The 17017-nt window shown below is 47.3% G+C and overlaps 1 protein-coding gene across 1 annotated transcript; it reads left to right on the top strand.

The window, feature by feature from the left end:
- Window positions 1–4796: 4796 nt before the first annotated feature.
- Window positions 4797–17017, top strand: LOC117049046 (cathepsin Z-like). The gene is made up of 6 exons (XM_033153639.1): window positions 4797–5167; window positions 10146–10309; window positions 11361–11540; window positions 11946–12096; window positions 14183–14345; window positions 16339–17017. Exons 1-6 carry the CDS (start codon window positions 5058–5060, stop codon window positions 16450–16452), a joined length of 882 nt encoding a protein of 293 aa, XP_033009530.1. The 5' UTR covers window positions 4797–5057; the 3' UTR covers window positions 16453–17017.

Genomic DNA, 17017 nt, shown 5'->3' with positions numbered 1-17017 from the left:
AGCGTTCCAGATTTGAACCTGGCTTGTTCCAACACCCTCTAATTTGGAAGGTGGCAACATGATGCCTCTTGCAGAGCCCACAAAAGATCTCGGAAAATATTCCTTTAAAATTCCCTCTGTGAGAGCCTGTTCGCTCTTGCCACTCATCTCCTGTTTGCACTAGCTCAGTCTTTCCGACACTGAGCATGCCCCCTTAACATGCCCACATTTCATGGGGTCCTAGGACTGGACACCCACCATCCCTCCCTTCTGTCCTGAAAGGTGCAAAGGACACCCTGAGTGAGTGTGGCGATGGCTAATGTAAGTGCCTTTTAAAAAAAATAATTGATTGGGGAGGGTGAAAGGCCTCCACCATGGCTCCCCTAGCTCTTTCCCTGCACTTTTCGAAGGGGTGGCCATTTTTGTGTCATGCCATGCCCCACGGGCACCCACGGCATTTAATCAAGATTCCAAATGTGCCCCCGGACTCAAAGAAGTTGCTGCCCCCTGTCTAACCTTTCCCTCTTCTGTGTACATGGTGCTCTACAGCCTTTCCCTATTCTGTGAGTTGCTGCAGCCGTGCCATTGTAGCCAAATGCATCTACAAAGGCAGGTGCCAGCGCATAAGAAGCCAGCACTCTTGTTTTAAGTGACAAACTTAGGGACAGCGTTTCTCTGTTGAAACATCCCAGAGATAGGAATGTAGGGGAAATAGCCACAGCCTGTGCTACTTATATAAAAATATTGTCCACGGTCTTCTTTTTTCAGTGTGCTATTTTTAATTATATATTTTTTTACAAATTGTAACTAATAACAATATTTGTACACTCATGATGATAATGAAAATTAAAAAGGGCACATTTGCACCCTCGCGTGTGTACCATACATGTCAGTATCTGACACCCTCAGGCACTAGGAGGAACCTTGCTGCAAGTCTGTAATTCTGTTATATTATATAAACTCGTGTAACATACATAACCCATCAAAAAAACAAAAAAACAAAACAAAAAGGGCATTACAAAATCTAGACCGAGACCAACAGCCAGAAACAAAAATGCAAGAGGCAGACACCACAGATTTTTTTCCCCCTGATACATGCAGAAGTTGAAAAAACAACCTTTTACAAAGCTATATAGGTACAGTACTGGCAAACACAGTAGGGACTTTCCCTTTGTTTTCTGAAATATTTGCATAAGCAATAAAGTTCCGCCAGTCTCTCACAAACACATCTCTGTGTATTTCCTCTAGCTAGACTTAACCTGCATTTAAGTTCCTCTCCCACATTCTTCAATTAGCCTCTTCAAGATCCATCCCCAAAGTGGCAATAAGTCATATGTGCAGCTACCAATAAATATCATACGAGGATGGGTTTATCTTCCAAGTCTGTATTATCATCTGAAAATAAATTTAGTAGAGTTAAGTTCTAAGGCAGCCTTTCTCAACCTTAGGTCCCCAGATGTTGCTGGACCACAACTCCCATCATCCCTGACCACTTGTCCTGTGAGCTAGGGATGATGGGAGTTGTGGTCCAGCAACATCTGGGGACCCAAGGTTCAGAAAGGCTGTTCTAGGGTCTTCTGAATACATAGCAGGTATGTATAAACACACACGTAAACACCTCCTTTGGAAGGGCTCTATATTTGCAGGTCTGTACTATGTGTGTGCAATAAAAACGATGTTTAATAGACACGTTGCATGGCCAACACTGGACAGAACCTGACTGGGTTAGTCATCAAGGTTCAACAGACAACTCAAGATTAAATAATGAAAATAGCAAATGCTGCTGGATACTGAGGCCAGGATAGCTCAGTTTGTTAGAGCGTGGTGCTGATAATGCGAAGGTTGCAGGTTTGATCCCTGTACGGGACAGCTGCATATTCCTGCATTGCAGGGGGTTGGACTAGATGATCCTCAAGGGTCCCTTCCAACTCTAAAATTCTATGACTCTACACTGACTTAATTATAGAGAAAATTAGGTGCATGTTATCTACAATTGTATAGAGGCTGCAGAATACGGTTTTCTTGTGGCAGAATTTGGATTAGCTTTCGATTATTTATTTCATGCAGTCCTTCCAAGGAGCTCAACACACACCTAGCCCAAATGACTGCTTTTAAATGTCAGCTTTCCTACAGCAGCCCCACTCCAGGGCTACTATCCAAGGACTGCCTCTCCCCTGCGACCATCATTTGTGTGCCGCCTCCACGTGAGCTCTGGAAGGTGGCAACACACGAACGGGCCTTTTCCGTGGTGGCTCCCCATTGCTTATCTTCAGTCACCAGGCAAAGATGTTCCCAAATCACCGGGCCTTGGGCTGATTAAACCATTTACACCTGGCTCTCCAAATGAAACGTTAACATGAAAACACATTCTTTTCAACATAATATACCCTTTAGTGCAGTGTTTTTCAACCTTTTTTGGGCAAAGGCACACTTGTTTCATGAAAAAAATCACGAGGCACACCACCATTAGAAAATGTTAAAAAAATTAACTCTGTGCCTATATTGACTATATATAAAGTAATTCTCTTTAATAGGAATCAAATAAACACAAATAAAGTATTTTATAATTACTTTATTATGAAATAGTAAGTAAACAGAAATTCTTCTCTCCGCTGCTGCGCACACTGTGCTCGGGCGGGAAGGAAGTCGGAAGATGATGTCAAAAAACCCACCCCCCATACCCAGGACACAGTCCAGCGCCCACAAAAGAAAAAAGATTTTTTTATGGAAAATTCCAAGAAAATACACGTCCTTAATAGTCTTAAGCCAATTTCAGGCTATGTTCACTTCACTTGCCAAACTGCACTCCCACTGAACCGCAAAAGGAGGGCTGCAACCATCATAAACGCAAGTTTCCAGCATCCATGCTGGCAGCTTATGGAGGGGGCGGGGAAGGGCCCACGTCAAAGCGACGGCAAGGAGGAAAATAATACTATTATACCGACACCCTGTATCAACGCAAAAGATTTCGCCTAGTTTTTCTGTCAATCTAATTGGATGTTATAGCCGAGATACTCAAAGCAATTAATTTAAAAAAACCCGCATAGGAAGCGCACTTCACATACTTCGGGGCACAAAAGTTTAAGCAGGCGCGTGTAGAAGGAGAAAGGGGAAGGCCGCCGCTCCCTTTATTAGAGGCTCCTGGAAAGCGCGCCAACGAGCAGGCAGCCGGCAGAGGAAGAGCAAGCAGCGGCAACTGCCCTTCACGCCCTCCGGCGCCGCTTCTCCGCCCTCGCACCGCCCTCCCTCCGCCGATGGCTCCGCCAAACGCACCACCGCGGTGCCGCCCTCGCGGCTTCTTCCCTCGACCAGCCCGCCCATCTCATCGCTGCCGAAGGCGAGCGAAGCAGCCCTGGGCGCCGCCATCTTTGGCGCCGCCTCCATTTTGCCCGCGCAGCGTCAGTAGCGCCGAAGGGAGGGAAAACAAACCCCGCCAGGTCCAGCCACAAGCCCCGCCCGCCGTTACCCCGAGGGGAGTCCCCTCCTAGGCGCCGCGAATTTAGCTAAGCGGGGCCTCGAAAAGAGCCAAAGAGAGGCGTCGCTGCGGTCTCTTCTCCACCCGCGCCACTCACCTCCACCTTAACGGCCATACCGCGACATCTGCACCCAAGTAGGGGGGGAAATCCCAACCGTCTCCACGGCACACTAGGCAACATCTCGCGGCACACTAGTGTGCCGCGGAACAGTGGTTGAAAAACACTGCTTTAGTGTAGTAAAGCAGATATGAACACCCAGCAAACAACAGTAGGTGGCAGCATGGGCAAAAATATGCCTGCATTGCAGGGGGTTGGACTAGATGACCCTTGGGCATAGGTAGCTGTCAACTTCTCCCTGTTTTAAAGGGGAATTCCCTTATTCCGAATAGGATTCCTCGCAAGAAAAGGGAAAAGTTGACAGCTATGCCCTTGGGACACCTTCCAACTCTACAATTCTATGTACAGTACAGTACTAAGGAAACATGAGGGCATTTGTCAATTATCGCCCAAACAAACTCTGGGTGCCTGACACAGATGGGTTCTGTGCTTCAAGGGCATTTGCAGAATGCTTTGATTCACTGCTTGGCCCTGGGTAGATTGATAAATTTAGCACTGTTGTTAATGCTCCGGACCGGAAATACATAAATGATTACGAAACAAAATCACCAAACGCCTCCAGCAGCAATTTTTCTTTTTTTGCTGCAAAGGCGGCATATATTTAAAAGAAAAACACACACACCGCAAATGCTGGGAGCCACACCTTATCCGTCACTGGGAAGCAATTCCTGGCCCCTTTAACTACAGTTCTCAGGATTACTGTACAGGGGCGCGTGCGCGCGCTTTAAATGCATGGTGCGTAGGCAGCTGTGTCTGTTTTCTATTGCTCCGCCCCGCCGCCCGGATCAAAAATGCCCATTGTAGTTGTTTTCGAGAGGGACTTGCGGGAAAATTAACATGCAACGAGCCGTGCTGCGAAAAACAAAGCAAAACCCAGACCTCAAGCTCCGGCCTTCCTCGAGTCAGTTTTTCAAAGGCAGCAGTGCGCATCGCACTATAAAATGTGTCCATGCCTCGAAACCATGGTCTGTGTGCTATGCACTGGAGAGGCGCATCATGGGCATTCCGGATTTGTGTGTGTTTGTTTTTTAAACTTGCAAAGTTGTAGAGTTGGGAGGGATCCCCGCGGGTCATCTAGCCCAACCCCCTGGAATCCATGGGCATGAATGAGCAGCTGGTATCAGCCGTGATTTGATGGTTGGTCTGGAGGTGATGCCTCCCCCGATGAAAGCCCCGAGGTGCGCAGGTGAACCTCCCGAGGGCGGCGGCGTTTAAGTGTTCCTCCCTCCCTCGACGGCCGCTCTTATCAGACGGCCAACCCCTCGTTTCGTAACTCTGGGCGAACCAGTCGCCCTTCCCGCGCCGAGGCGGGTTATAAGTCGCGAACTTTGCCTTAGTTGCTCCACCCAACCGGCCCCGCGCGTTTTCGGCTCCCACCGCGATCCGCAGCAGCCGTCTGGCCGGCCGGAGCGCAGCCTTCGTTCGACGGAGCGGGACGAGGCGCAAAGAGCCGCCGTCGCTCCGAGGGACAGCCGAACCGGGAACATGGCCGGGCGTAGCCTCCGCCTGGCGCTTCTCCTCCTGCTGCCGCTCCTCGACGCCAAGGCCGGGAAGAGTTGCTACAAGCCGAAGATTGCCAGGCCCTACGCCGTCCGGTAAGAGCGCTGTCGTCCCTGGGAGTGGCGGGGTGGGAGCATGGATGCGCATTAGCAGGGGAGGTGGCTTGAGCATGCGAAAAGTGCATGGCCTTCGCTAAGCGTCCAGAATTGGGGGAGCTACTTTTCTCCTCCGGCGATTCCCTACAGACGGAGAGCCGTCCGCTGCAGCCCGGGATCTCCGACGGCTCTCCTTTCTGCTGCGCCAAACGAACCGGGTGGCGGCCGGATTGTTGTGGGGAGACCCCGCGTCGCCCGAGAGCCCTGTGGGGATTTGCCGCGTTCCCCGCGGAGTCCCCGGGATTCTCCTGCTGCTGCTGGCACGGTTTCCCGGACGCCGCTTGAAAAACAACCGGCCGGCAGCAGCCGAGCTGCAACCGCGACAGGAGCAGATCCTGGCGCCGCCCAGCAGCGCAGAGGGTCGTCCAAAGACCGCCCAAGGTCCGTGCAAGTTGGTGGCACAGGCAGAAGCGGCGTGTTTGGAAAAGCTGGGCTGAGATTTTCCTGCTGGCCCCACGAGCACGGCCTTGGGTTGCGAATTGGGATGAAATTAAATTATTGCAAGCCACCCTGAGCTGCTGAAGGAGGGTGCAAAGCTGAAATAGCACCCTATATTTTCGGGGGGGGGGGAGGACATGGCTTTGGTGGGTGGGTAACATGTTTGGTCTTTTTTAGCCTGGTGTTGCTCATTGGAGGAGCAAATGCAGAAAGTCTGTTTTCTGTAGGCAGGGCTCAGAAAGATCCCTAGGTGAAACTTGAAACCCAGATGAAGCAATGATCTCACTGTATAAGGTAACTTTATAGAAAGCTGACATGCTGAGTCAGACCATTGGGCCACCAGTGTTGCCTGCACTGGCTGGCAGCAGCTCTCCTGGGGTCCAACCCTGGCTGGAAATGCCAGATTGAATATGACATGGGACCTACATGTTCTGCCTCTGAGCCATGGCCTCTGTTTGGATATGGGAGGCACAGTTTCATATGCCCAGTCAGCTGGCCGGAGACATGCTGCCTTAGGCCAAGAAGATACTCAATGGCCACTCCATGGACAGAGGCCTACTGGATTGAAAGTGGGAGTGGGGGCAGTGTGTCCTCCACCCCACTTGAGGGCAGCAGACCAGAGGCTCACACCTCCTGCATCTCCTTCCCAAGGTGGTCACCTCACTTTGCCCAAGGCAGTGGATCTCGGCCTTTTTGCCGCAGCAACACACATGTCCAAATTTACTTGGTGTGTTGTGCCCATTGATTGTTTTTGTCTCCCGAGTGGTGGTGGTGGTGGGGAGGCGGGGCTCAGCTTTGGGCTTGGTGGATTTTAACTGCCAAGGTAGCGAAGTACCTTGATTTGAGACATCCGAGCATATTACGGTTGAGCATATTACAAGTGATCTTGGCTTGACTGCGCTGGCTGTCCATTACTGTAGTTTCTGGGCCCAATTTAGAGTGCTGGTTTTGACCTATAAAGCCTTAAAGGGCCCAGGACTGCAGTGCCTGGAGGACTGCCTCTCCCTATATAAACCCCACATGACTCTGCTTTCATCCTCTGAGGCCCTTCTACGCGTGCCTTCATATGGAGTCTGGAGGGTGGCAACACGAGAATGGGCCTTCTCAGTAGTGGCTCCCTGTTTGTGGAATGCTCTCCCCAGGGAAATTCACCTGGTGCCTTTATTATATACGGTATATTTTTGGGGGCCAGGCGGAAACGTTCCTCTTCGACTAGGCCTTGGGCTGATCAATATTCTACAGCCTTTTAAATGCATTTTTTTTTTGCAAGGGGGGGTGGGTATTGTTTTTCTGTTTTGTCTTACTTATTTACTTGTTTTTATCCCCTATTTTATTCTGTGAACTGCCCGGAGATCTTATGATGCAGGGAAGTATGTAAATCTAATAAAGAAACCAACAAAAACAAATAAATTCACTTAGCGCCTGTGAGCACCTTGTGGCAAACCATCACCAGATCTCCCACCAGAGGCCAGTTCCCAAGGGTTCAAATGTAAGGCTTCGACCTTTGCAATGTTCGGTTGCAAGTGTCATTAGAATACGCCAACAAAACAGAAGTTGTAAGAGGTATTAATCATAGCAGTGAAGGATCAAAAACAGTAATTATTTTGGGTTTACTTATCAAGCCTGATGCATAGACTTCCACAATCCACTCATGGCTTGCAGCCTACAGCTGTGGTTCTCAAAGGGTGCGGCAGAAGAGGATTCAAGGACGGTCAAAGACACATCTAAACATTTCGGTTGTAATAAAAATTAGGTTCGGCCCCAGAAGGGAGTCCACGAACCCGACGGAGAGCCTCAGCAGGGCTCCCCTCCTGTCAAGAGCACCTAAGAACAAATAGAGACGATACAGAATCTCCCAAAGCAAGGTGCTAGCCCTTTATTAGAAAACTGCTGCAGCAGGGTGTTTTGCAAGCAAAAAGACCTCCAACAAAGGCACGCAAGGTCCTATATAGACTTTTGAAATTGCCCCCCTCCAGCTCAAGACCACCCCTCCATACATTAGAATTACATCACAAATTGGGAGGGTCTGGTAGCAGTGATCTGAGCATCTTGGACCCTGCCCCCATGTCTCCTCTTGCCCTCCACCAAAAACCCATCAAGTGAAACAAAAGATATTTACATTTCCCTATTTCCCAGCCAAGTTAATCACACCCTTTTGTCTGGCACTCAGGTATCAGGATGCCAGAGATTATCACTCAGGCAGAGGGCTGCTGAGTAGCTGGAGGGGCAACCCCCCCCTTTGTTCCTGAGACAAAGAAATACTTGGTCAGTTGGGAGTCAAAATGGAGTGAGGCCTGTCTTCCTGTGCTGCTTTTCAGACATGTGGCCTTATTTGTTTTGGTACATTTATAACAATTATTATATATAAATAAAATACCTTAAAATTCTTACAACACGGTGTAGCACAGTATGGTATCTAAAATATTATTTGTGGAAATGCAACCAGAAACAGCATGCATGCCTCTTTTTGAGAGCATTGGCTACTCTCCTGCAGAATTCCATGGGATATTGTTGTGAATAGCGAAGATCAGAAAGGATGTGTTGATGGAGAGAGGCTTGTTTGTTTTTGGTCTCAAATTAGACCTAATATAAATGGGATTACCTGACAAAAGCAAGCGCACGCCTCTCCTTGAGTTTGCATGCATACTTAAGGAACATATGCAAGAGGCTCCTTTATAATTACATTTTGGGAGTGATTCATATTCCTATGGAGCTGCGTCATTTTATGCTTTCGGGATGCCCCATGATCATCTCATAAGGTAGTTGTGCTCTGTTATAAATCAACCACTGCTAGGTGTTGTTTCGTTTTCGTTTTCCAATCTCGCCAATAAAATTTTTTAGGTGTGGCGCAAGCAAATTTTTATTCTGAAAGTGTGGCCCAGAGAAAAAACGTTTTGAGAACCACTGACCTGCAGGCTGGAAAATGCTGGCCTACGGGAAGGGGCAGCGGCAGCCCTCCCTATGAAGCGCAGTACTGTATTGAGCAGCAGAAACATTTATGAGTGCAGAAATGCAGGCGTACTTTTCGGAGAGATGGCATTGGAGCCTCTGCTCCAGACTGCAGTGTGCTTGTGGGGCGATGGGGGGCAGGATTATTTCCCCCCCTTTCAACACACCCTTATGGCAATGGTGGGGCTTTCTAAATCAGCTTGTGTGTTTTGTGAGCATATCTCAAGGGTCTGTCGCGTGAAAGGTGGAGCAAGCTTGCTTTCTCCTGCCTCAGATGATGGCTTCCAAGTTACAAGAAAGGAGATTCCGACTAAACATCAGGAACAACTCTTGGTGTTTCCTTCCTTGGAGATTTTGAAGCAGAGTTTGAGCGGCCATCTGCCATGGATGCCTTTAGCTGAGATTCCTGCATTGCGGGGGGTTGGACGAGATGACCCTCGGGGTAGAAGAAGAAGAGTTTGGATTTGATATCCCGCTTTTCACTACCCGAAGGAGTCTCAAAGCGGCTAACATTCTCCTTTCCCTTCCTCCCCCACAACAAACACTCTGTGAGGTGAGTGGGGCTGAGAGACTTCAAAGAAGTGTGACTAGCCCAAGGTCACCCAGCAGCTGCATGTGGAGGAGTGGAGATGCGAACCCAGTTCCCCAGATAATGAGTCTACCGCTCTTAACCACTACACCACACTGGCTCCCTTCCACACTGGGTACACACTGGGTACCTTCCAACTCTTTCATTCTGTGGGAGAAGGAGTCCCTTCAGATTTAGTCCCGTGAGTTATAAGGAGTGGCAGGGGGACCTGCAACAATATGGTGCAGTTTGAAAAAATGTCGCCTTCAGGATGCTAGCAGTGCCCTTTTTCAGAATACACTCTGATGTGGTCTGGCTGCACATTCAGAGAATGAGCTTGCTGTGGGTTTATACTAGGACCGAATTCTAGCGCCTGCAGATCCCTCCCCGTTTCTTCGCGTTTGCAAGCACTGTGGTGCCTTTTAAGTGGTTTTTTTTTTCCTGTGGTGATTTTGCAACAAGGACCAGAAAGCGTGTCAAGGCCCACTTTTATGCCGCACTTCAAGACCTGCTGTGGTCACCTGAGCGCTCTGAAGAAATGTCAGCCTTGTGGCAATCACATGATGGCCGGGGAGGAATTTTAAGGTCATTTGGCCTGGAGGAGTCATGCGATTGCCAAGCAAGAGGGGAGGCTGAACAAAGCCTTGTTGATTTGCTGATTAGATTGTTGCTCCAGGTTCAGACTCCCCAGTTCACAAACTAAGCTCACATAAAGAATATTGGGAGCTGTAGTTTTTTAAAGGGTGCTGTGAATTGTCGCTTTCTGAGAGGCAATCTACAGTTCTTAGGATTTAGGGGAAGCCATGTGCACGCAGCCTCTGAGGTGGTTGTTGATGATAAGAGCGAGGGGCAATATATGTTGCCTTGATATTCTCGGTAGGATATTTTGAGAAGAGGGAGAGTTTTTGAGCTTTTTCTCTCCAGGCGTAGGTTAATTCACTTGCTTTCCCCCCTTCCAAACAGAAACTACCCTCGTCCTTATGAATATCTGGACATCTCAAAACTGCCCAAGAGCTGGGACTGGAGGAATATAAATGGAGTCAACTATGTGAGTGCCACACGCAACCAGCACATCCCACAGTATTGCGGATCCTGCTGGGCTCATGGCAGCACCAGCGCTTTAGCAGGTACGGAGGTGTGAGCTATTATTGCTCAGTAAGGCTTGCTTCTCTGTCACCCCTTGCTCATTTCTCCATGGCTGGTCAACAGATAATTTGTTTTGCATTAGACCATTGCTTCTCGATATCTGTCCTGTTGGTGGGAGTACATAAAGAACACAGGAGATTCCCATTATTGGCTCACACCATTTGCCCATCGAGTCCAGTATTGCTGGCTCTAGTATTGTTGGACTCGAGGACTCTCGGGGTCACTTCCAATTGTACATTCTGTGAATCTTTTGCCCAACCTGGGGCTCAGACCCGCAACCCTGAAATTAAGAGTCTCATGCTTTACCAACTGAGCTATCCAAGAGTTTGTTGCTTCCTTGTTTAATCCCAGCCTCCCCTTCCCTTTCTCTCCTGTGTTCAGGTTTAGATTGTAATCTCCCTGGGGCAGCGACCTGCCTTCTTGTAATCTGTCTTGTGGTGTGCACATTGATGGCACTATACAAAAAGATAAACTGTGTTAGGATTGGGTCTCCCAATTTTCTTTTTAAAAAATTACTTTTAACAGCAAGCCTATGGAGAGACGTGTTCTGAACTGAGTCTGAGCAGCAATGGTGGAGGAGAGGTCTATTCTCCCCCAGCCCCACTGTTTTCCCGAGCTTTCCCCCACCTGAAGCTGCTTTTTAACCTGCTGGGAAGTTAACCTCTTCCCTTCTGTGATTCAATCTAAAGCCCACCCCTTGAATACAGTCGTACCTCGGGTTACGTACTTAATTGGTTCCGGGCCGCTGTACGTAACCCTGAAACGTATGTAACCCGAAAAACGTGCTTTGCGCATGCGCGAAGCATGCAGAACGCTACTGCGCAGACCGCTTCTGCGCATGCGCGGATTGCGCACACGGCAGGTTACACTTCCGGGTTACGCGAGTTCGTAACCCGAAAAGTACGCAACCCAAAGCATACGTAACCCGAGGTACAACTGTGCTTCAAAGTTAAACTATTAAGAGATCCAATGAGGGATCCCCCACGTATTATGTTGTGTGTAACATGGAATGTGTTTCTCTTTGTCTTTCAGATCGCATCAATATCAAGAGGAAAGGCATTTGGCCTTCTGCCTATCTCTCAGTCCAGAATGTGATTGACTGTGCCGACGCTGGCGGCTGCAGCGGAGGGGATGACTTGCAGGTCTGGCGTTACGCTCATGAGCATGGCATCCCCGACGAGACCTGCAACAACTACCAAGCTAAAGACCAAGGTGTGTGAGATCCTTCCTGCGTGAACCTGGCTGTAAAAGAGGGGAAACAACAGCATTCTTTTTACACCAGCCTTGCAAATAAACCCAGACTTTACTAGCCTGCCACCCACTGCAATCCAAAGTGGAAAACTAGAGCTTGCCCTTGCCCTTGAAACCAGGAATATATATATATATCTCCCTTCCCTCCACTTTGCTGGTTTTTAATGGTAATGTGTGCCTTACATGTGATTTTTACATTTATTTATTTTGGTTGTTAAATATTCCAGAGGGACTTGTGTTACTTGGAAAGCAGAATAGAAAAAGATGCAAATAACTAGGCTGTACCAGCTCTCCTGCAGCAAGATTTCATCTCGTACTTTTAGCTGCAAGATCTCTGGTGTCAAATGGAGGTGCTTGTTTTTGCAGACTGTGATACGTTTAACCAGTGTGGGACGTGTGATACTTTTGGAAAATGTCATATGATAAAGAACTACACCCTCTGGAAAGTTGCTGATCATGGTACTGTCAGCGGGCGGGAAAAAATGATGGCGGAAATCTATGCAAGTGGTCCTATCAGGTAAAGCACTACAAGGTTGCCTAATAAGCATGGCCCGTGGTCAAGGATGATGGGAGTTGTAGTCCATCAACAAATGGACGGCTACAGATTTCCCCACCTCTGTTCCTTGGGTGGTATGGATGGTATTATTCTTTAAAAAACAAAAACCAATGAAATAGATAAAAAAATAAAAAATTGTCCAGTAGCACCTTAGAGACCAAGTAACTTTTGTGTGCATGCACACTTCTTCAGATACACTGAAACAGAAGTCACCAGACCTTTATATATATAGTGGGAGGGTAGGATGGGGTTTTTCTCAGGAAGGTAGTAGGGGATGGGTATGGTAAACCTGACTGTTAACGACTGCAATTAGTCCTACAGGAAAAAGCAAGGGATGGTATGCAGATATAATGAGACATAGTTTTCAACTGAAAACTATGGAGGGACCTGGTCTTAATAGAGATATTGGATTCCTGTCTCATTACATATGCTAATCATCTGCATACTATCCCTTGCTTTTTCCTTTAGGACTAATTGCAGTCGTTAACAGTCGTCAACAGGTTTACCATACCCATTGAGTCAATCACCCATCTCCTATTACCCTCCTGAGAAAAACCCCACCCCACCTTCCACAATATATAAGGGTCTGTTGACTTCTGTTTCAGTGTATCTGAAGAAGTGTGCATGCACACAAAAGCTTATACCAATAACAAACTTAGTTGGTCTCTAAGGTGCTACTGGGCAATATATATATAAATTTTGACTGCGTCAGACCAACACGGTTACCTACCTGAATCAAAAACAAATGAAATAGCCTTGCAATAATGTAAAGCAAATTGGTTAGCAACTTACTCTTCGTTTTAGCCCACAAAAGGTGCCAGCTCACATAAGCCTGCTTGCAAAGCGTTAAAACACAACTCAAATCAAAACTGGAGAAGTTATATGGCAACAGAACAAAGTAATTTAAATACACAGACCAGTTTTATTTTTATTTCTTTAATGAAGTAAAAATGGGAGTATAGATTCTAGCACAGGTGCTGCGGAAAAAAAACCCTACGCTTTCTAAAACAGCTCTCTTAATTTAAGGTAATCAAAGTTAGGCCTAAATTAGGGAAGCAAAACTGCCTGAAATAAATCTGTTTTTAAAATCTACTTAAGAATTTGCTTAGAAGCCATGTAAGCCTCCCACCTGTGCTAGAAGGAAGTTCTGGTGGGAAGGAAGTTCTGCACTATGAAAATAATGTAATTCAGCCCCCCAACTGGGGTGCCCTCTAGATGTTTTGGATTATAATTCCTTTCACCCCACTGGCTGCAGCTGACGAAAGTTGCCATCCAAAACAACTGATGGGTACTGAGCTTGGTAATAAGCAAAAGTGATCTTTCTTTAGTGACCCGGTTTGGTTGAACTCCTGGACGTATTCCCATGTTCAGAATACCTTCCAAAATTACAATTTAATGCTTGGAAGAATCTTACTAAATGAGTAAGACTTCAGTCCTGTTCGCATTTACCTGGGAGTAGGCCCCATTGAACTTTGCGGGACTTGCCTCTGAACAGGCATTACACACCGCGTTGTAAGCTTCACTCTGTTTAACATGGCCCATTAAATGTGTTTAATGTGTGCCTTTTGGCAGATTTCTGTTTATGAGCTAACTTGGTTGTTGCAGTTGCAATTAGACTAGCAACAACTTCCCCATGTCTTCTTTGTGACTGGTCTTTTAAAAACCAAATGTTTTCTCTTAAACCGCAATGACCTCTATTCTGTCTGGAAGTCTCTAGCAGACCCTGACGCCACCCTTTGAGAGTCCCTGCCCGTGATGTTAGCAAGCCCCACTGAACTCAATAGGATTGACACCGGAGTATATGTGTATAGGGTTGTACTGTTTATCCTATGAAAGCGCCAATTTGTTCCTCGCCTGATGCCCAAACCAGTCTTTGCTCAGACCGTGCACCATTTTGCTCAACATTTTCCTGGAAGCCACATTGTTTGTTAAAAAAAAAACCAGACTGAAAACTGTTGACCCTTGCCAGGTTTTTACCCAAAGTGGCTATTCAAAAGCTGTTGGTTTCCATTGGCATTTTTAATTGGATGTGATTTAATTTAAACAGCTGTGGGATCATGGCCAGCCCGAAGCTGCACAATTACACCGGAGGACTTTATGCTGAACATCGTGCGCTGCCATCTCTAAACCATGTCGTTTCTGTTGCTGGCTGGGGTGTCGAGAACGGAACCGAGTATTGGGTTGTCCGGAACTCTTGGGGCGAGCCATGGGTAAGCAGGAGATGAAGGCCGCAAGCAACATCTCTCCACAAAGTCCTATTTCGAAGTGATGGCTACCCTGATGAGTCAGGTTGGAGTGCAGTTGTGAACTGTGAGGCATAGCTGTGATCCCCTAAGTCAAGGATGGGAAACCTTGTGCCTAGGGGCCAAATGAAACCCTTCTGTCTGGCCCTCAGAATGGTACCCAGGCCTCCCAAGTCACACACACCCTTCCTCAGGCCACACTCTTCACCAGTCCTGCTTTGTGCTCTCTTTTGCTTGGCTCAAATCCCTGGGATAGATCAGTCAATAGAGCATGAGACTTTAAATCTCAGGGTTGTGCGTTCAAATTTGGCGTTGAGCAAAAAGATTCCTACATTGCAGGGGGTTGGGACTAGATAGCCCCTGTGGGTCCCTTCCTACTCTGCAGTTCTATGATTCTGTGAAATGTTTGCTTGAACTCTGACAATGCTTCTTGCTTGCTTGGAGGATAGAGGGAGGCAGGCGTGGAAACTAACCTCTTGCTACACAAAAGCAAAATTTACATTCATTGCTCCGTCCACTTTTGCATCTAGCCACGCCCACCAGTAGCTCATGGCCCTTGAAATGTTTGCTAGAGAGGAATGTGGCCCTTGGCCGGAAAAAAAATAATGTTCCCTGTCCTAAGTAATAAAGTGTAAGAATGTGGAGGAAGGTTGGACAGAGCAAGTCTCACCTTCCATTATATATTGTAGTTGTGGCGCCCCCGAGGCTCTGTGCCAAGTGCGACCAAACTGCTCGTGTTCCCCTAAATCAGAGGTTTTCAACCTTTTTGGTTCTGCAGCTCTCTTCACCAACTAGTCTTTCTATGGCACCCCTCTGGAGCTCAGGAGCCCAGTTCTGTCACCCCTTGCCTACAGAGCTGGCAGCCTCTCCACCCCTTTTCAAACACCCTTGAGTATACCCTCAGCCTCCTCTCCTCTCCCCTCCTTGGGAGTCCTCCGGGCAGCCACTGCCGCCACCCCTGGTCTCTAAGCTGCTCCAAAGAAAGGTGGGAAGCACTCCCTGGCCAGCCCCAGAGGCACCATTTGCCTGGGGAGCTTGTAGCCGGGGCTGCTGCAATGAACAGCTATGCAAGCCTTTGAGAGGCAGAGATACAAGAGGGCATCAGAGGAGGGAGAGAAGGAAAGAGGCCAGGGTTGCCCACCCCCCCTGACGATCATTCAAGGCACCCCCAGGGTGCCACGGCACACCTGTTGAAAACCACTGCCCTAAACCCACCTTTGTCCAGCACTTCAGACAATGATTCCTTTTCTACTTGGAGATGCTGGGGATTGAATCTGGGACCGTTTGGATGCAAAGCAGATACTTTGCCAATGAGTAGTCCGTCATAATAGATTCTTTTGATTTTTAAAAGTTGGTGAGGACAATAGCTTGGATTCCTTCTGGATCAGGGCTTTCCTGCCTTGCCACTTCCAAGCTGCAATTCTTTCTACACCCTGTTTCTACAGCTGAGCATGGGGAGATGCTCTGGACTGATATACAGGAAAACTGGGAACTCCCCCTCACACTTTGCATAAGGAGAACTGCTTTTGTTTTCACACAGGGCACTACTGGATTCAAGATGATAATTGCAATAATCTCTCCAGCAAGGATACAGGCCAGTGTTCTCCTGAGCTTCTGGAGCAGGAAATAGGGTGTGATCTGCAGGAGTGTCTGCCTAAGTTAGCAATAACAAATACCCAACCAACCAGATCGATATGTTTTGTGGCTGGAGATGGCCACAGGGCTCATGATCCAGAGACCTGTGATTTCTGCTGCTTGTTAAGATCTCTTCTTGTCTTCCTGTATGCGCACACGAGATCTGGAAAGATAATCTGTTGCCGCCCATGCAGTTCCCTGTAGGCGTTTCTGACATGCGTTGTGCAATGAGCATTTTCAGGGCAGCACCGTAAGGTGAAAAGTTGGCTGAGCATGAAATTGTCCTGATACACCTGTGTACTGATGCAAATTTATCTCTTTACAGGGCGAGAAGGGCTGGCTTAGAATCGTAACAAGTGCATATAAAGGGGGAAGAGGGGCATCCTACAACCTTGGCGTTGAAGAACAATGTGCTTACGGAGACCCAATTCTTCCTTAACTCTGCTGGAGGAGGATTTGGAAACACATGTTCAGAAGGAAAGGACTTTCCAAGCCCGCTGCTTCGCAAAGGGATCAGTTAATATCCTGCAGCGTCCATTAATCATGGAACGGTGAACCTTTATTCTTTCTTGAACTAACCTTTCTCTTAAAAGAATTCAATGTTTGTTTATGAAATGACCCAAAGAATGACATGCACTGATTGCACCGAGAGAAGCAAAGCAAACAGCTTTTATTACTTTTGCATATGGAAATTAGTTAATTTTTATCGTAATTATTTTATAGCTTTCTGGGGAGAGGCTTTTTTGTTTTTGAAAAAAATATAATACTGGGGAGCAGAGCTCTTAAATAACTTGAAATTAAATTCTATGTGAAATTATGCAAGTTGTAAATTTCTCACTTTAGAGGCATAGTGAAATAAGATGATTTGAGTCAGAAAAGCTTGGAAACGTCAGTACCTCCTCACTTTCTATAGGGCTAAGCTTTCTTGCTGAAAGTCTTAAAAGAGCTGTTCAGTAACAATGATTGTATTACAGAACCAGCTGTTATGTGACAAGCTATTAATG

Source organism: Lacerta agilis, chromosome 6 (assembly GCF_009819535.1).
Source record: "Lacerta agilis isolate rLacAgi1 chromosome 6, rLacAgi1.pri, whole genome shotgun sequence".
Lineage (NCBI taxonomy): Eukaryota > Metazoa > Chordata > Lepidosauria > Squamata > Lacertidae > Lacerta > Lacerta agilis.
This window is presented reverse-complemented; position numbering and strand designations above follow the sequence as displayed.

Bases quoted from the DNA above. Each gene is read 5' to 3' on its own strand.
- LOC117049046 (XM_033153639.1), top strand. From the start codon at position 5,058: ATGGCCGGGCGTAGCCTCCGCCTGGCGCTTCTCCTCCTGCTGCCGCTC. The intron at 5,168-10,145 runs GTAAGAGCGCTG...CCTTCCAAACAG, and splicing joins GCCAGGCCCTACGCCGTCCG to AAACTACCCTCGTCCTTATG. The intron at 11,541-11,945 runs GTGTGTGAGATC...TTGTTTTTGCAG, and splicing joins CTACCAAGCTAAAGACCAAG to ACTGTGATACGTTTAACCAG.